This window comes from Nannobrachium achirus (assembly GCF_963921795.1).
Source record: "Nannobrachium achirus genome assembly, chromosome: 9".
Classification (NCBI taxonomy): Eukaryota; Metazoa; Chordata; class Actinopteri; order Myctophiformes; family Myctophidae; genus Nannobrachium; species Nannobrachium achirus.
The window spans coordinates 24339997-24366903 of NC_137818.1; the positions used below are offsets into that span (position 1 = coordinate 24339997).

A 26907-nucleotide genomic window follows, 5' to 3' on the forward strand; every position below is an offset into this window, starting at 1 on the left:
TAAGCGACCGTAGGTGGCTTATCTCCAAAAATAGGGCAAAAATGTGTTTTTCCAAAATCTTCCTGATCCATGTTGATGACATGAGTGTAGACATGCTGTGTAGTGATATTCGTGATTTTAGGGCAAAAACTGTAGGAGCAGTGTCCAAAAATGTGTTTTAAAAATCGGCCTGAAGGTGGCGCTACAATAGGGCCATGTGAGAAATGAGGGGTGGGGTCTCCGCGTTGCCTTGGCGGACGAATAGGTACCGGCCCCGGCTCTCCCGGACGCTCCTAGCCCGAGTTACGGCATTTTATGTGCGCTGCAGTGGCAGGGGGTCCTCCACTGGGGGCGCCACCACTTTTGCATCCGTTCTGGAGCACCAGGAGTCGGTGGTCCCCGGGAATTCCCCGTGAGCAGCCCCGTTGGGGTGGTCATTTGGTCATTTTTGCACATTTGGTAATTTTTTACATGTCCCTGGGGCTCCGGGGGTCCTTGGAGGTTGTAGTTTGGCAGGCAAGGAGTGTGTGTGTGTAAAATCTGGCATGGATCGGGTCAACGGGTGCGGAGATATAAGCAGGGAAAAAGTGTGACGTGTGACGTGTGAGCACATTTGGTCATTTTTTACATCTGGGGGTCCCTGGGGCTCCGGGGGTCCTTGGAGGTTGTAGTTTGGCAGTCAAGGAGTGTGTGTGCAAAATTTGGCATGGATGGGGACAACGGTTGTGGAGATATGAGCAGGGCAAAAGTGTGACGGACGGACGGACGGACGGACGGACGGACGGACGGACGGACGGACTGACTCACTCACCCACGGACAGCCGGTGGAGGTTTCTACAGTAAGTAGCTCCCTACGGTCGCAATAATCCACTTCAACTTTCCCAATTGAAATGACACCTATATTTCATCACTGTCAGGCAGAAACCTCATATCTCCAAGTTTCCATTCAGTGAATTACATTTTATTTTATAATGACTGCTCCAGGTTCAATCGCTTTTACAATACCGTCCTATCAGAATCTCCATTACAATGTTGTCCAGTTAGTTACTCATTGACTAGAAATGGTTGTGGATTCCACTTGGATGGTATGATTCAATAACAATAAACTAAATAGTTTTCATCTTCTCTTTCTACCAGGGTTCATCAGCAGAAACCAGACTCTCCTGTACCCAGTTGTGTCTCCATGAGAAGTGACCAGTCCCACGATGGACTTATTGACTTCAAACATGGACACCACTCTACTGATCAAAGGTTTGAAGCTGACCAACACATGATTTAAGCATTAACATTGTTGCAAAACCATCATAATTGTGGGCTCGCCTGGAAGGCGAGCACACGTATGTTATCTTCATTATTTATTTATTTCTATATTTATATACTAGTCAGTATCTCCTCAAAACTTTGGCGCGCTTCATCTCTTAAACGCTTAGATATGCTATCTATATGCTATCTATATCATTGCGTTCACACAGGTCTGCTCTCTGATTTGATCCAAATGTCTAAGCTGTGTGATGTATAAAACTATAGTTATAGTTAAAACTATAAATAAATGTCCCTCTCCACTCTACTGATTACACAGCTGTGATCAAGAATCAAGTCCGGGCGATGGGATGTAAATCCCATAGCCATATATCCTAGAGCCCGCAGGGACAGTCAGCCATATTAGTGGTTGTTGTTGGTTGTCAGGGAGATATCAAAACCAATGCATTTCCAAGTCAGATCCACAAACACAATAAAAGCCATGCTCCACTCCTCAGTCTGGAGTGGCCACATAGAAGAACGCCTTGGTTATAGACATAGTGGAGGACAGATGTGATCTGGGATTGTTAGCCTACAGTATATGCACTCAATATACTCCACTACAGTTGGAGTCCATTTGACAGTTGCTGGTTCCCAAACACAGAATCAAAAATGTAGATCTAGAACACATAGAATATGTACAGTACAGTAAGGTTCAGTAGAGTACAGTAAAAGTACAGTAAGGTTCAGTAGAGTACAGTAAAGTACAGTAAGGTACAGAAAGGTACAGTACAGAAAGGTACAGTAGAGTACAGTACAGTAAGGTACAGTAAAGTACAATACAGTACAGTAAGGTACAGTAGAGTACAGTAAAGTACAATAAAGTACAGTAAAGTAGAATAAAGTACAGTAAGGTACAGTGGAGTACAGTAAAGTACAGTAGAGTATAGTAAGGTACAGTAGAGTACAGTACAGTAAGGTACAGTACGGTACAGTAGAGTACAGTATAGTATAGTACAGTAAGGTACAGTACAGTACAGTAAGGTACAGTAGAGTACAGTACAGTAAGGTACAGTAGAGTACAGTAAAGTACAGTAAGTTACAGTAGAATACAGTAAAGTACAGTACAGTAGAGTACAGTAAAGTACAGTAAGTTACAGTACAGTACAGTACAGTACAGTACAGTAAGGTGCAGTACAGTATAGTAAGGTACAGTACAATACTGTAGGGTACTGTACCTTACAGTACCTTAAAGTATCCTATTTGTTGGGTTGGAATCGAGCCCACACTGTTTCGAAGGAACAGTATTTCTAGTTAGAAACACTGTTAGAAAAAAAGCTTCCAAATCACTATTATAAACTAAAGCTCTCTCTCTCTGTGTGTGTGTGTGTGTGTGTGTGTGTGTGTGTGTGTGTGTGTGTGTGTGTGTGTGTGTGTGTGTGTGTGTGTGTGTGTGTGTGTGTGTGTGTGTGTGTGTGTCTAATAAAAGGAAATTAGTGATATTTTAATTAGGTATTACTACAATGTTATCAGTTAGAAGTTTCTAAAACTCAATGCACCAACATATTTTTGAGCGGTGCTAACCGCTCCTATAGACCGCATTTTTACCAAAACCATGATGTCACAAATGATGATGACATGAGTCCGCTAGACCAATGAAACACTTCGATTCTGTTGATCTGTCCATGATGTCATAGTCACATAGGCACCCGATTGGTTAACTCTGATTTAGAACGCGTTTAGGCCGCGTAAAATACGTCATAACGCGTTTAGGCCGCCTAGATACGTCATAAAAAATTATTGAGCGGTGCTAACCTTGAATTTCAAAATTGTATTAGATGAATATTCACTTATAAGCGATAAAATAACCACACTTTTAGACAGACTGTGGAAGATCTTACAGGTTATAAATGATAGCCAACTAATACAAGTTTAAAATACAAATAAACACAATATCCACTGGGTATCCACTGATTGCCCAGTTCTTCGGGCTCTTCGGGCCCAGCTCTTCTTGAAAGATTCAGTCAAGTCAGTGGTCTTGAACATAGCTGACAGTTGTTGTACTTGGCTGACAGCTGTTGTACTTGGTTGTACAGCTGTTGCTGCAAGGTCTGTGGTTCCAACATTTTTTAAATACAAATAAACAGCTTTTGGAATGCAAAGTAACATGCTGTCACTAATGAGGGTAACATGAGTTAACTAGACCAAATGTTCCGCCCCAGGATAACGGATGATTCTTTGGTCAAAATAATCGTGGTATGAAATTCAAATACTTCGGCTTTGCCGAAATAATTAGTATAGGGTCATAAACAAAAATCTAGAGGCAAATAAGGTCCCTGGTTGCCTAACTGACGACCACCAGAGTCATCAGGCTCTGGTGGCAGAGCTGGTTCTGTCCAGAGATGGTTCCGTCCTCTGTATGGTGTAAAGGTCAGGACGCACGAAAACCTTATATAGTCTGAGCAGACCTCTAGACTGACATCATACACAACACAAAGAATATTGCCATGCATGCCTGCAGTTAAAATACCAGAATATCGATTACAATGCTGTCTAGTTAATCATCACACATGGATGGTAAGATAAAAAAGAGAACTAAAATGTTTGTATTCTCTCTTTCTACCAGGGTTCATCAGCAGAAACCAGACTCTCCTGCACCCAGCTGTGTCTCCATGAGCAGTGACTGGTCCAAGGATGGAAATATTATTGACTTCAAAGATGGACACCACTCTACTGATCAAAGGTTTGGATTGACCAGACACATGATTGAAAACCCCACAATAAGTACTAGTAAGACGCCTCAGGGCGACATGCGACCACTCTAAAGGGCGAGGTTGTGCCAATTCTTTGCCATCTGACAGTGATGTATCTCGTACCAGTTACCCATATACTGTATGGAGACCCCTGGTACCCATATATGGAGATCCATGTACTGTATGTGGAGATATGCTGTGAGAGCCCAAACATGCTTACTCAGTCCTATGATGTCTATGACATCTGACATCATACCCTTTCATGCTCATACATGAAGATCCTTGTCTGTAGAACCAGACACACAGATATGGGCTGTCTTGGCCATCTGTCATGGCCATATATGGATTCACTTAGTGTGGTATGTGGATGATGTGGCCTCCATATATGTACATTCCCATATGAAGACCTGTTAGATATGGGCTTAATGTTCACAACATCAGGGAACTCCATATATGGGCATAAAGGGATTTTGTTAGTGTGCCATCTCAGTGAAGCCAGAGTGTAACGTCAGAATCGTTGTTTGACTAGAAGTGGTTCTGGATTCCACATGGATGGTATCATTCAATTAAAAACTAGACCAGGTCAACCTGGTTGTGCCAGACCCCCTGTCTGTCATCATCATTTATGACATCATGCCTTTTGTAGGCATGTCATCATCATGTCATCATCATATATACCCTTTATATAGAAAAGGGACAGACCGACATTTGCTTATGTAGGCATACCCATTTCATGGGTCTGGCAATAAACTGAATAGTTTTCATCCTCTCTTTCTACCAGGGTTCATCAGCAGAGACCAGACTCTCCTGCACCCAGCTCTGTCTCCATGAGCAGTGACTGGTCCAAGGATGGAAATATTATTGACTTCAAAGATGGACACCACTCTACTGATCAAAGGTTTGAAGTTGGAAGACACATGATTGAAAACCCTACAATACTAGTAAGACGCCTCAGGGCGACATGCGACCACTCTAAAGGGCGAGGTTGCGCCAATTCTTTGCCATCTGGCCAGTGATGTATCTCGGACCAGTTACCCATATACTGTATGGAGACCCCTGGTACCCATATATGGAGATCCATGTACTGTATTTGGAGATATGCTGTGAGAGCCCAAACATGCTTACTCAGTCCTATGATTTCTATGACATCTGACATCATGCTCATACATAAAGATCCTTGTCTGTAGAACCAGCTACACAGATATGGGCTGTCTTGGCCATCTGTCTTGGCCATATATGGATTCTGTTAGTGTGGTATGTGGATGATGTGGCCTCCATATACTATGTACATTCCCATATGAAGACTTGTTAGATATGGGCTTAATGTTGACAACATCAGGGAACTCCATATATGGGCATAAAAAGGGATTTCGTTAGTGTGCCATCTCAGTGAAGCCAGAGTGTAACGTCAGAATCGTTGTTTGACTAGAAGTGGTTCTGGATTCCACATGGATGGTATCATTCAATTAAAAATAAACTGAATAGTTTTCATCCTCTCTTTCTACCAGGGTTCATCAGCAGAGACCAGACTCTCCTGCACCCAGCTCTGTCTCCATGAGCAGTGACTGGTCCAAGGATGGAAATATTATTGACTTCAAAGATGGACACAACTCTACTGATCAAAGGTTTGAAGTTGGAAGACACATGATTGAAACATTAACATTGTTTCAAAGCCATCAAATTATAACCACTGAAAAGAAAAGCTTCAAATAAGTATCACTTTTATGGCCCTTCACTGAAAGTCATTGTTAAGTTTTTTCCATTTAGATTATTGTTACAATACTGTCAGGGCATGGGTATACCTTGGATTTGCGGGTTGCACCATTGCGCCGATCCGCCACGTATAGCACCATTGCTCTCATCAGCACAGAACTGAAGGTCTTCTGATTTTCTTGACCTGAAATTCAAATGATTATTATTATCACTGTATCTCCGTACAATATTACGTTACACATTTTTCTAGTAAATTCTATCGCAATTAAAGCTGTCCTATCAAGATCACTGTGAAAAAGCCATATAATCTTTAGAACTGTATTTCCCAATCTGGCCTTGTCTTTTTCAAAGTAGTCCAACATTTTTACAGATGACAACTTGCTTTTATCCACTGTCTGCCTGTATGTTCTCAAGGTATCGCAATATTAGACCAACTGTCATAGATAGAGAATGTATTATCCTGTAACTTTGTAACATAATTGTTGTCTTTCACAATACATTTGTACCTTGCTGTTCTATTATTTTCCTTTACCCACTTAGTTATTTAGGCGTTACTGGTGATTATAAAAAATGATCTCATTGTGTATTTCGTGTGTATTTCGTGAAAGCATCAAGTCATCCCCTCAATAACATCATAATCAATATAATCTATTTGGACATACAGTATTTGATCTAAATATGTATTTATGCTTAGAACCGACCAGCAGAAATCAGGGGATCTCAAAGGCCAGCCTGACCAAGCAGATAAATCAGACAGAAAAAGTAAGTTTAGCTTGAATTATGAATTCACAAAAAGTGGTTGTGCAATGCTTTGACTAGTAGTTTCCTTGATACTTAAATACTTTGCAGCAGATTGCATTTCCTCATATTTGTTTTGTGCATACTATTTCTTTCTTTTATATAAATGTTTCTTCTGACAGCGTGTGCTCTCTATAAAGGCTGTAAGATGAATATTATGTACACACGGGTGAATTTGTGAAACTCATATTTTTCTCCTAAAGACTAGGTATTTATTTCATTAATGAATCCCTGTATCAGCTATTCCTTAGTTGTGTTTTCTGTTCATGTAGAGAAACTTTCAGAAGACCTGAAGAAGAGAATCTTGGATAAGTGTGAAAAAACAATTCCTGCGACTCGAACAGACGCACATCTCTACATCTTAAAGGCAGAAAATGAAGATACCAACAAAGACAAGGAAGGTGGAAAGAGTGTAGAAAAGAAAACAAAGAAAAAAGTGAAACAAATCAAATATGATCAAATATTTGACTCACGGATTTACCAAAAGAAAAGAAGAATAGTGCTAACAAAGGGAGAGACTGGTATCGGTAAAACGTTTCAATCCCAATGCTTCATGGTCGACTGGGCAAAAAACATGTCCAACAAAGACATTGACTTCCTGTTTTCACTAAATTTTGCGGAGCTGAATTCAAAGATTGTTGATCATCAAAGCTTAGAGGAGCTGCTTCATCATTTCTTTAAGGAAGCCGAACAATCAGGAATTCCAAACTATGAAAAGCATAAAATAACATTCATCTTGGATGATTTGGATCAGTGCCAACTTCCCCTTGACTTTGATAAGAATCGCGAGTTGACAGACATCACAGAGAAAGCTTCAGTGGACGTGCTACTGACCAACCTCATCAAAGGGAATCTGCTTCCCTCTGCCCGTCTCTGGATCATCTCCAGACCTGCAGCAGCTGACAAGATTCCTCTACAGTACATTGATACTGTGACAGAGTGTGGAGGTATGTTTCTAACTTTGCACTTATAACATCATATGTTACTGTTCCAAAGATTTTATATACTGTGAAGCTAAAAATACTGAAAATGCAACCCTCGTTTCAACAGACCAATATTTTGATTGTATGTGTAAAGCAGCCTTCCAATAATACCATAAAATAAATATTGTAACATCCCCTATTTACTGTATATTTATATTCATTTAGATGAGTACATTCAACACTGTCTCCAATCACATCTGAAGAAGAGAATCCAGGACCAGGAGTTTGAAAAAAGAATGCCAAAGAAACTGTTCGAGGCACCGATCTACATCACAGACAACATAAAGGGAAAAGAAAGCAATGAACAGGAAGATGGGCAGAGTGAAACCACTTCCAAGAAAAAAGGATCACAAACCACATATGACAAAATATTCAAATCCACATCCTGGTTTAGAAAGAAAATCAGAACAGTCTTGACTACAGGAAATGCTGGAGTTGGCAAAACATTACAAGCGCAACGTTTCATGTCTGACTGGGCCAATGGCAAATCGAATCAAGACACTGACTTCCTGTTTCCACTCAATTTTGCGGAGCTGAATTCAACTGATGAAAATCTAAGTTTAAATGAGCTTCTTCATAATTTCTTCAAGGAATCCAAACAATCAGGAATTCCACAATATGAAAAGCATAAAATAACATTCATCTTGGATGATTTGGATCAGTGCCAACTTCCCCTTGACTTTGATAAGAATCGCGAGTTGACAGACATCACAGAGAAAGCTTCAGTGGACGTGCTGCTGACCAACCTTATCAAAGGGAATCTGCTTCCCTCTGCCTGTCTCTGGATCATCTCCAGACCTGCAGCAGCTGACAAGATTCCTCTACAGTACATTGATACTGTGACAGAGTGTGGAGGTATGTTTCTAACTTTGCACTTATAACATCATATGTTACTGTTCCAAATATTTTATATACTGTGAAGCTAAAAATACTGAAAATGCAACCCTCGTTTCAACAGACCAATATTTTGATTGTATGTGTAAAGCAGCCTTCCAATAATACCATAAAATAAATATTGTAACATCCCCTATTTACTGTATATTTATATTCATTTAGATGAGTACCTTCGACACTGTCTCCAATCACATCTGAAGAAGAGAATCCAGGACCAGGAGTTTGAAAAAAGAATGCCAAAGAAACTGTTCGAGGCACCGATCTACATCACAGACAACATAAAGGGAAAAGAAAGCAATGAACAGGAAGATGGGCAGAGTGAAACCACTTCCAAGAAAAAAGGATCACAAACCACATATGACAAAATATTCAAATCCACATCCTGGTTTAGAAAGAAAATCAGAACAGTCTTGACTACAGGAAATGCTGGAGTTGGCAAAACATTACAAGCGCAACGTTTCATGTCTGACTGGGCCAATGGCAAATCGAATCAAGACACTGACTTCCTGTTTCCACTCAATTTTGCGGAGCTGAATTCAACTGATGAAAATCTAAGTTTAAATGAGCTTCTTCATAATTTCTTCAAGGAATCCAAACAATCAGGAATTCCACAATATGAAAAGCATAAAATAACATTCATCTTGGATGATTTGGATCAGTGCCAACTTCCCCTTGACTTTGATAAGAATCGCGAGTTGACAGACATCACAGAGAAAGCTTCAGTGGACGTGCTGCTGACCAACCTTATCAAAGGGAATCTGCTTCCCTCTGCCTGTCTCTGGATCATCTCCAGACCTGCAGCAGCTGACAAGATTCCTCTACAGTACATTGATACTGTGACAGAGTGTGGAGGTATGTTTCTAACTTTGCACTTATAACATCATATGTTACTGTTCCAAATATTTTATATACTGTGAAGCTAAAAATACTGAAAATGCAACCCTCGTTTCAACAGACCAATATTTTGATTGTATGTGTAAAGCAGCCTTCCAATAATACCATAAAATAAATATTGTAACATCCCCTATTTACTGTATATTTATATTCATTTAGATGAGTACCTTCGACACTGTCTCCAATCACATCTGAAGAAGAGAATCCAGGACCAGGAGTTTGAAAAAAGAATGCCAAAGAAACTGTTCGAGGCACCGATCTACATCACAGACAACATAAAGGGAAAAGAAAGCAATGAACAGGAAGATGGGCAGAGTGAAACCACTTCCAAGAAAAAAGGATCACAAACCACATATGACAAAATATTCAAATCCACATCCTGGTTTAGAAAGAAAATCAGAACAGTCTTGACTACAGGAAATGCTGGAGTTGGCAAAACATTACAAGCGCAACGTTTCATGTCTGACTGGGCCAATGGCAAATCGAATCAAGACACTGACTTCCTGTTTCCACTCAATTTTGCGGAGCTGAATTCAACTGATGAAAATCTAAGTTTAAATGAGCTTCTTCATAATTTCTTCAAGGAATCCAAACAATCAGGAATTCCACAATATGAAAAGCATAAAATAACATTCATCTTGGATGATTTGGATCAGTGCCAACTTCCCCTTGACTTTGATAAGAATCGCGAGTTGACAGACATCACAGAGAAAGCTTCAGTGGACGTGCTGCTGACCAACCTTATCAAAGGGAATCTGCTTCCCTCTGCCTGTCTCTGGATCATCTCCAGACCTGCAGCAGCTGACAAGATTCCTCTACAGTACATTGATACTGTGACAGAGTGTGGAGGTATGTTTCTAACTTTGCACTTATAACATCATATGTTACTGTTCCAAATATTTTATATACTGTGAAGCTAAAAATACTGAAAATGCAACCCTCGTTTCAACAGACCAATATTTTGATTGTATGTGTAAAGCAGCCTTCCAATAATACCATAAAATAAATATTGTAACATCCCCTATTTACTGTATATTTATATTCATTTAGATGAGTACCTTCGACACTGTCTCCAATCACATCTGAAGAAGAGAATCCAGGACCAGGAGTTTGAAAAAAGAATGCCAAAGAAACTGTTCGAGGCACCGATCTACATCACAGACAACATAAAGGGAAAAGAAAGCAATGAACAGGAAGATGGGCAGAGTGAAACCACTTCCAAGAAAAAAGGATCACAAACCACATATGACAAAATATTCAAATCCACATCCCGGTTTAGAAAGAAAATCAGAACAGTCTTGACTACAGGAATTGCTGGAGTTGGCAAAACATTACAAGCGCAACGTTTCATGTCTGACTGGGCCAATGGCAAATCGAATCAAGACACTGACTTCCTGTTTCCGCTCAATTTTGCGGAGCTGAATTCAACTGATGAAAATCTAAGTTTAAATGAGCTTCTTCATAATTTCTTTAAGGAATCCAAACAATCAGGAATTCCTCAATATGAAAAGCATAAAGTAACATTCATCTTGGATGATTTGGATCAGTGCCGACCTCCCCTTGACTTTGACAAGAATCCCAAGTTGACAGACATCACAGAGAAAGCTTCAGTGGATGTGCTACTGACCAACCTCATCAAGGGGAATCTGCTTCCCTCTGCCTGTCTCTGGATCATCTCCAGACCTGCAGCAGCTGACAGGATTCCTCTACAGTACATTGATACTGTGACAGAGTGTGGAGGTATGTTTTAGATGTCAAATACAGACAGAACAAACAGAAATCAGAATATATTACTGTATATTCCTTATTATTTTCCTCATTGTATAGTTTGTTAATGTTAACATAGTTAGTTAATTACAAAGTGAACCACAAAACTACTCAAGTATGAGTTTAAACTGAAACAAATTGAAACAGTCTTCTAATATTGCTTGTTGGTATGTTTTCTATTCATTTAGATAAGCACCTTCAGGTCAAACTTGCATCAAATCAGAGAATGAGAATCCTGGATCTGCTTAAACACCAATTGGCTGGAAATGAGATTGACACACATCTCCAAATCCTAGAAGCAGAAAAGGAAGAAGCCAACAATGACTGTAAAGATGGACTGATTCAAACAACAGCCACAAAACTATTTGAACGCACAAGGCCAAAGATGATCAGAACATTGCTCACAAAAGGAGTGGCTAGCATTGGTAAAACCTTCCAAACACAAAAGTTCATGTTGGACTGGGCAAACGAAGAATCCAACAAAGAAACAGAGCTCTTATTTCCACTCAAATTTGCAGAGCTGAATGCTAGAGCTGACAAAGACCAAAGCTTCATTGCACTACTTCATCATTTCTTTGAGGATGCTGAACAATCAGGAGTGTCCCACTATGACAAGTATAACTTAACATTCATATTGGATGGTTTAGAACAGTGTAAACTTCCTCTGAACTTCAACAATCCTGTCTTGACTGACATCAGAGAGCCAGCCTCAATGGATATGTTACTGACCAACCTCATCAAGGGGAATCTGCTTCCATCTGCCCGTCTCTGGATCATCTCCAGACCTGCAGCAACTGACAAGATTCCTCTTCAGTACATTGATACTGTCACAGAGTGTCGAGGTATGTTTCCAGTTGCGCAATAAAATCTTTATAACATGTTTTTATAATTCACATAAAAAAATTACAGAATACTTAATCATTAACGTGCACATTTTTCCACATATAAGAGAAAGAAAGTATCTATTCATAGGTATTATTTTATCATACATTATTATTTTCACTCTTCCTTATTATCACTGATGTACTGTATGTTGTTTCATTCAGAATCACTGGAGCGTCGAAAGCAGCTGTCATCAAGCATAAGGAAGAAGTTGAATCAAGAGATCCGTCACACTGAAGACCCAAATCATCCTAATCAGAAAAACACAGAGCACATCATAAGAGTAAGCAGCAGTGAAGAGCTCAGCAAGGACCATGAGATGGGACCGACTGAACGATCCACCACAAACAAGAGATTGGTAATGTCAATCTCTGATATGTTTCAACCTGGGAAAAATGGACCAATCAGAACAGTGCTTACTAAGGGAGAGGCTGGCATTGGTAAAACCTTTCTGGTACAGAAATCCATCCTAGAGTGGGCTAGAGGTGAAACTAAAAAGGACACTGGTGGATGGGCCAAATTGATGAAGACCATATCTGGAAAGGATAGAACCAAAGGCACAGAACTTATATTTCCTTTGACTTTCTCTACGCTAAATTTTGTGGATGTGGATCTGAGTTTGGTGGGACTTCTCAACCATTTCTTCGAACAAACTAAAATGTTTGTAATTTCCAACTATGCAGAAGTTGATGTGATGTTCATCTTTGAAGATTTAGACCTATGTCAACTTCCTCTTGACTTTGACAATAATCCTGACCTGACTGATATCAGAGAGCCAGCTCCAGTAGATGAGATTCTGACCAACCTCATCAAGGGGAATCTGCTGCCATCTGCTCGTGTCTGGATAACCTCCCGACCTGAAGCGGCCCATAAGATTTCTCCCCAAATTGATGCTGGGGACCATTCAGACACTGAAATACGTGGTAAGGTTATAGATGAAGCCCAATACAATACAATATTGTATATTTTATTGTACTACAATGCATAATATTATTTGAAATATACATTAAAAATGTACGTTCTTTGCCATTTTCCAACAGAGAAGCCTGATGTGGCAAGTCAGCGGAAACTGAAATCTTTCCTGACCGAGCGATTTCGCAGGGTATTTGAGGGTCTTTTTAAGCACACCAATTCGGCCCTTCTGAATGAGATCTACACAGACCTCTACATCATTGAAGGAGGGACTGGAGATGTCAATCATCAGAATGAGGTCAGGCAGATTGAAGGAGCAGCATTCAAACCAGAAGAAACACCCATCTTGTACTTTAACATCTTCAAGCCCAGATCTGGAAAAGAAATCCGGACCGTGCTGACAAATGGAGTAGCAGGCATAGGAAAAACAATTGCTTCACAGAAGTACATGCTGGACTGGGCTGAAGAAAAATCCAACCAGGAGACATACTACACATTCCCATTCCTTTTTCGAGAGCTGAATTTAAAAAAAGAGGAACAATACAGTCTTGAGGGACTTATTCATGAGTTCTTCCCAGAAATGAAGACATCAGAAATCGACAACTATGACAAGTACAAAATCTTGCTTGTCTTGGATGGGCTTGATGAGTGGAAGCACGATCTCAACTTCAACAGTGACATCTGCAAAGACGTCAGAGAGAAAACCTCTGTGAATGTTCTCCTGGTAAACTTGATCCAGGGCAATCTGCTTTCCACCGCTCGCCTCTGGATCACCTCTCGACCCGCAGCGTCCAGTCGTATCCCTCCTGAACATATAGATCTTGTAACTGAGGTACGAGGATTCAATGACCCACAGAAGGAGGAGTATTTCAGGAAGAGATTCAGTGACAAAGAGCTTGCCAACAAGATAATCTCACATCTCACGAAATCAAGGAGCCTTCACATCCTGTGCCACATCCCAGTCTTCTGTTGGATCACTGCTACAGTTCTGGAAGACATGCTGAGCACAGATGAGAACAGAGAGAGCACAAAACAAGGAGAGATTCCCAAGACACTGACTGACATGTTAATACACTTTCTTGTGCTACAGTGCAGACAGGGTAATGTGAAGTATCATAAGACAAATGACACATCCAAGACAGATGAGCCAGACAAGTCACATGATTCAGACGACTCTGATGGGTCATTTAAGTCAACTGTATCAGATCAGCTGGATGAAATAGATGACCCAGATTCATGCTGGAATTCAGAGAACAAGGACCTTGTTCTTGCCCTCGGCAAACTGGCCTTCGAAGAACTGGAAAAAGGCAACCTGGTCTTCGTTGAACAAGATCTGACAAGTCGAGGCATAGACATCACAGAAGCTGTCGTCTATTCTGGCTTATTTACACAGATATCACGAGACGATGATCTGTTCCCAAGGAAGATGTACTCCTTTGTCCATCTGAGCATTCAGGAGTTTCTGGCTGCTCTTTATCGCTTTCTCAAATTCAGCAACAGGGATTCCTACAGAAAAAGTGACCAACCTGCATCTACGTTCTACAAGTGCGCCGTGGACAAAGCTTTAGACAGCAGTAACGGAGACTGGGACCTGTTTCTACGCTTTCTCCTCGGCTTCTTACTGGAAACCAATCAGAAACTTCTGCATGGTCTCCTAAAGCTGACCGTAGAAAGGAAATCACATAGACGCAAAGCCAAGCTCGAAATAATTGCATACATCAAGGAGAAGATCAAGGGGATGCTCAATGCAGATCGAAGCATCAACCTGTTCCACTGCCTGAATGAGCTGGGTGACCATTCTCTCGTGGAGGAGATCAAGAAGTACTTGTCATCAGACAGCGCCCCTTTTAAAGATTTCTCCTCTTCACAGTGGTCAGCTATGACATATGTGTTGCTGATGTCAGATGAGAATCTGGAGGTGTTTGATCTGAAAAAGTACTTGAAATCAGAGCACGTTCTTCTGGGGATGCTCCCAGTAGTCAAATTCGCCAAAACTGCTTTGTAAGTAATTCCCAATATTATTTTGCTTGCTCTGGCAGTCAAAGTCAGAGTTAGCTAAAGATATTAATTTCTGCTTCGGACAATTCTGATTTTCTGCTAAGAAAACCGGTTTTGATGATTGCTGTTTATTAGTCTCAAGTTCAAAACTAAATAAAACAATGATAAATTCAACAAGGAACAGTTTTGGCCTGTATTTCTACTATGCTGATTTCATTCATGTTTTCACAGGCTGAGTCGGTGTGACCTCTCTCAGGAATCTTGCAAAGGTCTTGCATCTTCAATTCTCAGCTCTAGTTCTGCCAATCTGACAGAGCTGAACCTGAGTGACAATGACCTGTTGGATGTAGGCATCAAAGAGCTCTCGGAAGGCCTGAGGATGCCACAATGTAAACTGAAGATACTGAAGTTAGTAGCCTATTTGTTACATTTAAATGTCAGACATTATGCTAATAGTTCTGATTCAGACCTACTTACATTTTGTAGTCCTACTTACATTTTTGCAACGTTTATTACAGGTATTTTACAGTCAACAGTCAAGTAATAACAGCATGAAACAATTTGATTATGCACTTTTAAGACTGCTAAGTATATAAGACTGCTAAGTATAGAATAATAGGATTCAAAAGCTGTTTTAATTTAGTTTGTCCTCTGTGTGTGTGTGTGCGTGTGCGTGCGTGTGTGTGTGTGTGTGTGTGTGTGTGTGTGTGTGTGTGTGTGTGTGTGTGTGTGTGTGTGTGTGTGTGTGTGTGTGTGTGTGTGTGTGTGTGTGATCTACAGGATTTCAGGTTGTCAGGTGACAGAGAAAGGCTGCAGCTTCCTGGGTTCTGCTCTGACGTCCAACCCCAATCACTTGACAGAGCTGGATCTGAGCTACAATCATCCAGGAGACTCAGGAGTTCTCACTGCTATCAAAAATGACGAATCGTCAGCCCTAGAGATACTCAGGTACAATCCAGTGTATATTGTATGTACATTATGGATATCTGTGTGTGTGTGTGTGTGTGTGTGTGTGTGTGTGTGTGTGTGTGTGTGTGTGTGTGCGCGTGTGCGTGTGTGCGCGTGTGTGTGCGTGTGTGTGTGTGTGTGTCTTATAGTAACACATGTGCATTTTGTACAGATTGGACCATGGTGGCGAGCATCGGTTAAAACCAGGCTGGTTGAAGTGTAAGTTCTCTACAGATATTGTATTTTTGTTATTGCTTACTTAATTTGGTTCTATGATTGTAGAGGCAGAATTCAGATGTAGAATATCCGTCCCAAATTGGCATCAGCTGAAATTGCTACCTTCAAAGGTGCCTTCTTTTCAGGCAATTCTAAAGGCAGCAACACATGTACAGCATCCTATTGCATGGTGCTAGTCAACAAGTCAGAGGCATTTATTGACAAATTTTATTTTTTGCAATTGTTAATGCTGCCATCATGTTCAGAATTTGCATTAAAGCTCTAATGTAAAAAAGACACAAAAAAGAAACATTAGTTACTGTGTGGCTGAAAAGGTCAGCGAGAACTTCAATCATATGCACAATCCTGCATCCTCCACGACTGCATAGGGCTACAGAGGTTTTAGGTTTAGTTATGGCGTTTATCCTGTATGAACTATGAATCTGCAGGAGACTGTTTAATGATGCGGTAAGCAGTTGCTTTCCTACACAACTCTATCCTTGCGCTATTATCAGACAGAAGGCTGTTGTCTTGATAAACGGGCCATCATATTGTATGTTTTCCTGTTATAGTTAAGTAAATGTGATGCACAGTGCTTGAACAGTCTGTGTTTTATCCACTACCTTTCTTTGCCATTATCATAGGTAACATTTCATAACGTCTGATTTATACTGTACAACAAATATTCACAATGCTCACAATATTGCATTGCATAATTTAATATAACAGGTCAGACATAGAAAACCACTGGAGCACAAGTTGAAAGTCGTTGAGTCGCCATATTGTTCACATCCCTAATTGTATCTTAATATGATCAAATATTATACTGCTAGTTGCAATGCTTTGTTTGCCATAGCCTAATGCCCTGTTTAATAAGCTAGAATAATAATAATAACCATTGTAAGTTCTGCAATGTTTTGTATGTGTAATGTCCTCATCAGATGCTGTTGATCTCATACTGGACATTAACACAGCGAGCCAGAAGCTCATCCTGTCTGAAGGGAACAGGAAGGCAAGACGGAAGACGAAGGTGGAAGAGAAGGTTCAGTATCCTGACCACCCAGACAGGTTTAGAAGGACACAGGTGCTGTGTGAACAGGGTCTGACAGAACGCTGCTACTGGGAGGTGGAGTTGAAGGGAGCAGTCGGTATTGCTGTGGCCTACCGAAGAGTCAACAGGTATTGGGACAGTAGCGGTGGACTCGGATCCAATGACGCGTCTTGGAGTCTGATCTGCTCTGAAGAAAAATCCAAATTTACCTCCAATAAACCCAAGTCTGATAAATCCAGGGAATACATTGCCAGGCATGATAAAGAGACTACTGTTGTGGAATCTGACCCTTCCCAAAAAATAGCAGTGTTCCTGGACTGGGAAGGTGGTACTCTGGAGTATTACAGTGTGTCCGAAGGAACACTGACCCACATACACACCTTCCAGGCCCAGTTCACCGAACCCCTCTACCCTGGGTTCTGGTTTAAGAAGGGCTCAGTGTCTCTGTGTCAGGTGTGTGGAGATGACTCCCATGTGATCAGTACCTAAATGTCGAAGGGTTTCAGGTGCTTCCGCCAATCAAAATAAATGTAACCCACAGGAATTGCTTAGTGTACCTCATATCAACACGAAGGCACTACAAAAATCCACATCCAGAAATGTCAATGGTTAATTTCCCATTCTTCCCATTCAGTCCTACAGTAAATGAACACCATAGACAACTTAATCTGGTTATACAAAGTATTTTAAGTCATAATCAACATTTAATCCACAAGGTGCGAATGTTTTCAGACGGCCAATCCAATAATGTTACCACCACCTCCTAACATCCAGTTTACATGAAATATTTTCAATACTGATATGTCTTAGTGAGGAAATAGGATGATTGTTTTCAACAAAAATATATGTAATGCATGGGATGTTGCTGGTTGAGGAGGAGGTGAATATCACTGCACCAGGTGGGCTCTCAGGCTACTTGTACCTATTTTTATTGTTGACATAACATGACAATGTAGCTCTGCTCTCAATATATATATATATCCATATAGTCCATAGTCCATATATGGACTATGAACTCTTATTCTTACTCTTACTCTTATTACTTTATAATGAGTGATTGAATTAACCTGCTCAGATGTTCTTGATCTGAGTTCCAGCAACAGCTGATGCCTGTCTGTTCATTCTGTAGTTATTCCTCTTTTGGTGTTATTGCACTTGTTATCTGGTCCACAAGTGTAAACCCTGCACAATGAACCTCATTCAACCGTGTTCAACATATCATTAGACTGATAACATAATTGCCTATGTCATATTTTGAAGGTTTTCAGGAAAGAAGAAAATAAAAAATAAACTGTTTGATTATCCTATGAGGCTAACGGTTTATAAACATTTCATTTGTTTTGCTGCATTATTTAATTGTATATGTGACAGTAAGAGTAGGAGCATAATGTTTCGGGGGGCATATACCCTGAAGAAAAATGTCATTTAGCAAACCTACGAGAGGGACAGGTGCGATGCCTGATGAAGGTCTGAGTAAAACGTACCAATTAAAGTTTTGTAAATGAATGAACTGTCATGTTAAACATTAAAATATTTACATTTTCCACAGGTAGTTTTAATTTTAGAGAAGAGATCAAATTAAAACTAGGAGGAACTAAGAACTAAGTAGGTATGTGACTGTCAAGAGGCATAGTTACTTTCTAAACCATGTGTTTAGAAAGTACACCACTAGAGGGCAGCACAGACTGAGGGATGGGGGAATGAAGTTGACATCACTCAACTGTTCACAGAAGATTAAAAACAGACTAAGTTGCATTCAAATAAGGGAGTATGTTCATTCAAAGTATTTATGTAACAATTGAACAAAATCTCAAGGCTCAAATGCATTCACTTGCAACACATAAGGAAAGCTCTTATGGTACTTGGCAGTTCTGGGAAATAATAGCAGATAAAGATTCCAATCACATCTGTGCTGTGGGTTTTAAAGCCACTTCTCTGTTGATCATCTGTTGCTACTTCATAAGGTCACAGCCCTCAGACTGCAGGTCACAGATCAAAAGGTCAGACAAAACAGAACTGTACTTCTGAAGGCAGACCCACACAGAGGGGTCAGAGTTCACACACAGCAAGCGGGTGAAATGAAGAACCCAGGGTGCATGGTGGCTCTGCCAGTTAGTGCTCAGAACATATAGCTGTCGGCCAGAATCATCCATATTTCACAAGGACGCAGGTTCAAATCCGACCCCTAAGCTCGTCTTGCATGATCTCCCCTCTCTGCCATTGGATTTCTATCTACTTTGCCCTATCTGAAATTAAGCATTAAAATGCTTAAATTAAATCTTACCCACAGCAAGGCAACCCAACACTCTGAGAGAGGGGAATGTAATTAAGCCTATACATTTTTATATTGACATGAAATCAAAGTTGGCTCAAAGTGAGGTGTGAGAGGGAGATATTTAGCTCAGTTTTGATTTCTCTCCCCTGGTCTCTCTAGTATCTCCCAGTGATCTGATACTGCTCCCCACTGCTTTTCAATCCCTCATATACCCGCCCCGCCGGTAGATTTCCTCACTCCACCCCCTCTATGTCTTTTACCTCCTTTCCCTTTATTCATCATAACCCCCCAACCTCCCCTCTCAACCATGTTCTTTTTCTTCTTCTCTTTCTACACCTCTCCTTCACTCTCCCTCTCTCTCTCTCTCTCTCTCTCTCTCTCTCTCTCTCTCTCCCCCTCTCTGTCGGGGGGAGAAGTGATTGTACAGAATGTAGATGAGGGGATAAGAAATGGGTTGGGGAGAATTATGGAATGAATGGAAGGGAGAGGACTAGAGAAGTTAGTCAATTATTTTAAAGCCATTTTAAAAATGTAAGGGGAGAAAGGTATTAATGAATAAAAAAGGACATGAAAGACAAAAACCTGTTTATTTGTTCCATCTTTTTTAATTTAGAGTAGTCAATTATTTTACCCCCTTTTTCTTGTTGCTATTTATGATGAAACCAAACTTATAATTCATCAAACTTAACCCATCAACTCATATTGTGTGTTTACAAACTGTCCTTTTGGAAATTGTTACAGAGAAGTGCATTGGTTTATACGTATATGCATGAGAATGTGGAACGAGGAAACGAAACGGAAAACAAAATGCAAATGGGGGCTGTGTTGTTTGCCATTGTGCAACATCAATAGCAAATGTTTGTGATGCGTGTAAAAGAGGGCCATGCATGTGGAGGCAGGTTTCAGACTTTGTGTTAGTGTTTGTGTCGTTTGGTGTGTGTGTGTGTGTGTGTGTGTGTGTGTGTGTGTGTGTGTGTGTGTGTGTGTGTGTGTGTGTGTGTGTGTGTGTGTGTGTGTGTGTGTGTGTGTGCACGCGCGTGCGTGCGTGCGTGCGTGCGTGTCCACCAAATGATAATTCTTGTGTGTTTACATGTGCCTTAGTAACCTGGTTATTCCAACATTTGGCAGTACACTCTGATTTCAGAAACATCACATACTGTAGCCTAAACTTGGTTTCCTTTTCCATGTAAAGCGATAAAGAGAAAGCTAGATTTCTGTGGGCGAAACCAGGATACTTGGTAAGGTATATCCATACCCTCGTTTCTTAATCATTTTAAATATACTTTGTTGACTGGTGGCCCTCAGGGGTCTGTATATTTTTCTCCGTCCTTTTTTCCCTCTACCCCAAATATCTTCACTGAAAATAGACAATCTATAAGCTGACAAATGCTTAAGCTGAAAACATTTTTGTCAATTTACTCTCAGAGTTAAATGTAATTTAACTTAGAGTGTACAAATATAACCTATTGGTTCCATTTGAACACTCTTACTCTTTGAACACCCTGGGGGTCCCCGACCTGACGTTGAGAACCAGTGGCTGAGCCCACCAGTCGGTGTGCTTCAGTACCTCGTACTGCTCAGTGCTCAAACGCACTAAGCTCACAAGATTTTCTGGCAGCCTTCACCTCTTCTGGAACACTCTGCTGTTCTCTACACTCCAACAAGATGCCATCTAAAGTCCATAGTCTAAATCTACATCCCATATGCTTTCCCCATGAAATTTGTTTCGGTGACGTCTCCACTTTTTCCCGGCTGTCAGCTGAGTGCCTGCCCTAGGTCCTCGGCTACGGACATGGAGAAATACCTACTCTAGACTACTCTCTTGATAAACATATTTCAAACTGGACTGTTGAAAGTTTCTCCAGTGGCCTCCCCACAAGAAAGCAATACATTTTCTCCATGCTTCTGGCAAGCTGAGCCTCCATGCGAGCCTCCAGCTGCTTCGGGTTCCAATGGTCCATGCACAGCAGTGGCGTCATCGCCCCGGCTACAGTTGCCCGGTGTAAGCCTGCACAAATTCCACTATCATTCACTTCCCATGATTTACAGCACCAATTCTGACCAATTTCATCTTCTTCCTCCTCCTCCTCAAGGCAGAGTAGATCTGCTGAACTGAAGGAGTTGATCCCCAAGATGTGTCATACATGAGAGCTTTCTTCTCCCTAAACCCCTAACATCAATACATATTCCACAGTTTCTAGGATTTAACAGTATATCACACATCACAAACACAATCTCGGTTTTGTAACTTTAACCACTTCTTCTTCTTGCATGTTTCCGTGTATCCTCCTCCACTGTCTTGGGAGTGAACCCTTTCTCCTTTTGCCATTCCCTGCTACAACCTAGTATCTGTTCTTTACCTGAATCCCTGTATGGCCTGTCACCCACGCAAAACACACTTAATAGATTTAAGAATACAAGAAAGAGAGAGACACATGAGTTGGGCTGTCAAGGCGATGGATGTGTTGAAATGGTGGTAAGTTAACATTAAGGTAAGGTTGTAGACATAGTGGTGATTGTATGCATGTGTCCATAGCCTACAGGCCTGGCAAACCCCTACAGGAAGATGGTGTTGTACATAGCCTGACAGGTCCATGTAACCAAAAAAAAAAGAAAAGAAAACGCTTACATAGTCATACTAGGTCATTAAGACAGGAAACAACTGGACTTGGTGGATAGCGTCACATTCATCTCTGTTGTACCGTCACACACATACACACACACACACACACACACACACACACACACACGTGCACACACACACGCACACACACACTCAGGTGTGCAAGCATGTTGGCATTTGGCACACACTCATCCATCACTTTGACAGTCAGTTGGTACACACACACATGTACGCATGCATGGACACACAGATACTTGAGCAGGCCCTTGTTGCTAATGTTGTACCACTTAAGCTGTGTGTTTTCGTATGGCTGTAATGGATGAGTCCATTAGAGCTAAGTAGTGGGGGTGGATATGCTTCACACCCCTATTGAAGGAAAAGTGGACTTTCTCTCTCACAGCAACAAACTTGAATCATCAGTTAAGGTGATGAAAGGTTATAGGGTAATGACTTAACCCTTGAAGCACGCGCACACACAAACACACACACGCACGCACACGTAATGTAGGCTAAGCGCACACACTGTCTGTAGCCTCTTCTATGTATATTTTTGTCTGCATTCCTGTCTCTCTTCATTCTCTCTGCTTCTCCCTGTTTCTGAACCTTCCTCTCTTTCCTTCCCCCCTTCTCTACATCTCTCCTCCCTCCTTTGTCCCTTTCTCTCCTGCTCCCGCTCTCCTCCGCCAGTTGTCTTTACATCGACGAGATGTTGTCAACTGTATGGAAGGAAAATACGTAAGTGAGAATATTTTGCCAACGCACACAATTGACATTTCCTTTCAGCAGTCAAGAGTTTTGTAAGAGGAGGTGGTGAGAGTCTCAGGTCTGGAGAGAGAGAGGGAGAGAGAGAGAGAGAGAGTCTGTCTGTCTGTCAGAGTTAAGGCCACAAAAAACACCAGTAATGTCACTACACGTTCACAAAAGTACAAATGTGCGCGTGCGTGCGTGCCTGCTGTGTGCATGCGTGCGTGCGTGTCTGCTGTGTGTGTGTGTGTGCGTGCGTATATGCACACATGCATGTGTGTGTATTTGACAGGAAGAGCTGCATGTACAGGAGTGTTTATTTATTCAGTCTACTTTTCATTAATGGACTTTCAGTCCCCCTGAACACACAGATGAGGGAGGGAGGGAAATGAGAGAAAAGATGGGAGAATGAAGAGAAGCTGGAAGGGGAAGTGTATAGGAAGGAATATGGGGTTCTTTCCGTTTCTATACTTCATGTCCCTCCCCACATCATTCCCTTTGATGTGAAGAGGCATATGGATGGATGGTAGGGTTGCCAACTACCTCAAATTCAAAAACCCTTTCTAAAAAAAATAAGGAACACCTAGAAAAGGAAAGAAATCTCACTAAATATGTACAGTTTTTGTATATTATTACAACCTGTATTATAGTGTGTACTGTACATGCAGTATATGAGCTCAAAAATAAAATAAAAAGTGGGTTGGGACCCCCCCCCCCCCCAACCCTGAGAGTTGAGGCATTACATTTTGTATGACACGGTTCTATTGTGAAAATAGCTCTAATAATTGACAATTTGGCCAGTGTATTATTTGTCATATTAGAGGTATTAAAAAGTCCTTAAATTGTCACTTTAGAAATGTGCAGAGACCCTCTATACACTTAAACTTTATGTTGGTTTGTTTACTGTTGAGTGAGAAAACAATGTTGCACATTAAGCTAATCATCTGTGGACCCCCCACAATAAACCCACAGGTTGAGAACCACTGCAATAAGGGACACGTCTTTTGGTTTCCAAATAATGGACGATTCCATATTCAAAGGACGCTTGGCAACCCTAATGGATGGAGAGGATGAGAGGGATAAAAAAGACAAAGGGAAGAGAGACAGACTGATGAGTGCACATGCAACACGTCTCAGAGGGAGGGCTAAACTGACGCTTCCTGCCACTGGAGGGGTCAAAAGTTGGGGCACGGCCTTCTGGGGAATGAGCATGTCATCGGCAGCCAGCTCCATATGAATCATTACACCAACGTGTGTGTGTGTGTGTGTGTGTGTGTGTGTGTGTGTGTGTGTGTGTGTGTGTGTGTGTGTGTGTGTGTGTGTGTGTGTGTGTGTGTGTGTGTGTGTGTGTGTGTGTGTGTGTGTGTGTGTGTACGTACGCACGCGTGCGCGATATTTACTTAAATGATAGTGTAGACTGTTTGTTTTATCCTCTGTGTACCTCAATGTGTGTTGTGTTCTTTGTACATACATAAGCATATTATGTAATTGTTTATGTTACATTGCTCTTAGTGTGTGTGTGTGTGTGTGTGTGTGTGTGTGTGTGTGTGTGTGTGTGTGTGTACGTGCGTGTGTGTGCATGTGTGTCCGCTCCCTTATTGATGAATGAAGGGTATTTTTCTACTGAGTTCACAGGTTAAATTCTTCCACTGGAAACATTTAGACACTCAAACCCCTTCTAAGCACCTGGGGACAGCATACGCACACACGCGTGCACACACTCCTTTACTTCGAATTGAGCAACAGTTCGCCCCTCATGTGTATTGTGTGAAATGCAAAAAAATAGATGGTGGTCTGGGTGTATGTATTTCCTATTGTGAACAGGCTGCTGACAGCACGCAAGTGTTTGTGAGTTGAATGAGAAAGACACAGAAACTGGACTACCGCTGCATTGCTGCCCCTATAACCCATAATGAATTTGGACAAAACTGGATGCAAGTTGAAGGTTAGTGGTGACTTCAGCTATGTGTAACACTCAGAGGCCTTGCAAGAGAGACAGTCTGAGTGCCAATATCACAGTGGTTCTCAATCTTTTCAGGCCGTGACCCCCAAAATAATCATATTTTAACTGGGGACCCCCCCACCCTGTCGAGCACTAACATTTGAGGCATTACATTTCGTATAACACGGTTCACGCGAGGCGTTGTGAGCATGTAGATCGGCTTTATTTCACAATTTCTGCCTCTAATATTTGACAATTTGGCCAATGTTTAATTTGTCATTTCAGAGGTATTAAAAAGTTCTTACATTGTCACTTTAGAAATGTGCTATACACTTAAACTTTATGTTGGTTTGTTTACTGTTGAGAGAGAAAACAGTGTTGAACATTAAGTTAATCATCTGGAGACCCCCCAAAATAATTTGGGGACCCCCCTGGGGGTCCCGAGTCCGACCCACAGGTTAAGAACCACTGCAATATCAGTTAGTTCTGGTAGACATGCAGTTTACACAGTGTTAATTTATCCACTGAGAATGTTGAAATTAACACCGGGGATTGCAGTATAATGAGATAAGTATATAGAGAGACATGCAAAAACGCTAAGGGGATGAGAAATCTATAGTGGCACCTGATGCCAGACAAGCTGTTTGTTATTCAATCCAGAGCAAGGATAGCCTGGAAACCAGAAAAATCTGCCAGAGCAAAAAATAAATTAAATAAAAAAAACACACCTGTGTGAACTGAGCGGTGGTTTACCCCCCCCCCCCCCCCCCCCCCTTCCCCCCTGTGTGTGTGTGTGTGTGTGTGCGTGTGTGTGTGTGTGCCTGGTCTGGCCTGGCCTGAACAACAGCGCCCCTCCCTTAACATGTGTGGTCATAAAAGGTACTGCAGGCCTGCAGGCTACATACAGACACACACACACGGACGGACGCATACACACACGGCCACGTATAGGAGACGGTGTAACCACCGCTCAAAAAAGAGAAGAAGCTCATGCTATTAGTCTGGGCTGGCCATGCCAGGCTAGAGCAGGGGAGCATGTGGAGGCCATTGGGCCAATTATCTGTTAGACCCCCTCCACTCCTACAGAAAGCCCACTAGAAGAACGGGCAGTTCAGCACAAGCAAACCCACTGCTCAGGTGTGAAAGTGTTCAAGAAAGCAAGTCTATACATTTTAGCATACAGCAAAATATGTACAGTATTTATATAACATGAAATATGATATCCCTTTTTCGATAGAAGGTTTAGGTTTCCAATATCAGTAATTCTTTTTCACAGGGGTGTGTGGGGAAAATAACTATAATACTATATATAGGAAATTATTAATTGAAATAAAGCATGAAAAGCATTTCCTACAGCACACATATTCAGAACATATTTTGAGAGAATATAAGACCAGTAGTTGCCACCTGAAACAATTAATATAATCAAGCAGTATTCTAGTCCATATCTTCTGGAAAGAGCATACAGTAGGAGAGTCCTTTGTCCTTTTGTTTGGGGGACCCAAATCATTTGAGAGCTAACCTATAGTAAACTGATAATGGGTCCCTGGTAATCAAGGGCACCTGCATGCATGGGCACTAGCCCATTGGCCCAGTCCACAGTCCGTCCCTGTTCCAGAGGTGTCTACCAGCACACTGCTTATAGGTGGAGAGTATCCCAGTTTATCTCAAAGTCCACATGGTCAACGAGCAACAGAGCTTTAATGTGTATGTTTAAGTGTTTGCCTTAATTGGTATGTGTGTGTATGATAAGAATGTGTGATAAGCTGTGTTTGAGTGGTCCTGGGCGCCAGTAGCTGTAGATAAAGAAGGGTTTAGGGAACCAGGAGGCTGCCTTGGTTATTTTCTTAGGAGAGGAAATAGCAGAGTAAACCATTGACTAATTCCTTATTTTTTCTTTCTTTCTCCCCCCCCCCCTTTTTTTTTACACAATAGAGCCATGTCATAGAATGTTTGCAGAGGGGAGAAGACAGAAAAGAGAGGAGAGTGGGGAAAAATAATTGTGCCACGGTCCCTAACTGAAGGTCATGACCTGATGATGTCATAAGTCAGTGCCAACAACATCCAGACAGTTGTGTTGCTAATAAAGACAGCATTAATTCACTGAAATAGTAAAACAATGTACGTAAGAATTCCACTACAAGTTCTATAGTGTAGTTAGCTCATTAGTATAAACACTACACATCCTGTAACTTCCTGGCAGGAAAGGATCATGGAAGTTATTTACTCTGCCCAGCACATGCTGCTGGGCTTTGATATCACCTGTCAGTGGATTATTATTATGATGGGAGTTTCA

At 41.3% G+C, this 26907-nt stretch overlaps 1 protein-coding gene and 2 long non-coding RNA genes across 3 annotated transcripts; all 3 read left to right on the top strand.

The window, feature by feature from the left end:
* Positions 1 to 7822: 7822 nt before the first annotated feature.
* LOC308290599 lies at positions 7823 to 10538 on the top strand. The gene is made up of 4 exons (XR_013962305.1): positions 7823 to 8320; positions 8522 to 9211; positions 9413 to 10102; positions 10304 to 10538. It is a non-coding gene; the product is annotated as an uncharacterized lncRNA (long non-coding RNA).
* A 235-nt stretch (positions 10539 to 10773) lies between these two features.
* Positions 10774 to 12149, top strand: LOC308291616. Its single transcript, XR_013962346.1, has 3 exons — positions 10774 to 10993; positions 11209 to 11862; positions 12067 to 12149. It is a non-coding gene; the product is annotated as an uncharacterized lncRNA (long non-coding RNA).
* Positions 12150 to 12318: 169 nt separating this feature from the next.
* Positions 12319 to 17926, top strand: LOC308290725 (protein NLRC3-like). Its single transcript, XM_080732634.1, has 6 exons — positions 12319 to 12825; positions 12943 to 14815; positions 15044 to 15220; positions 15593 to 15760; positions 15933 to 15979; positions 16918 to 17926. Exons 1-6 carry the CDS (start codon positions 12426 to 12428, stop codon positions 17514 to 17516), a joined length of 3264 nt encoding a protein of 1087 aa, XP_080588760.1. The 5' UTR covers positions 12319 to 12425; the 3' UTR covers positions 17517 to 17926.
* The last annotated feature ends 8981 nt before the right edge of the window (positions 17927 to 26907 follow it).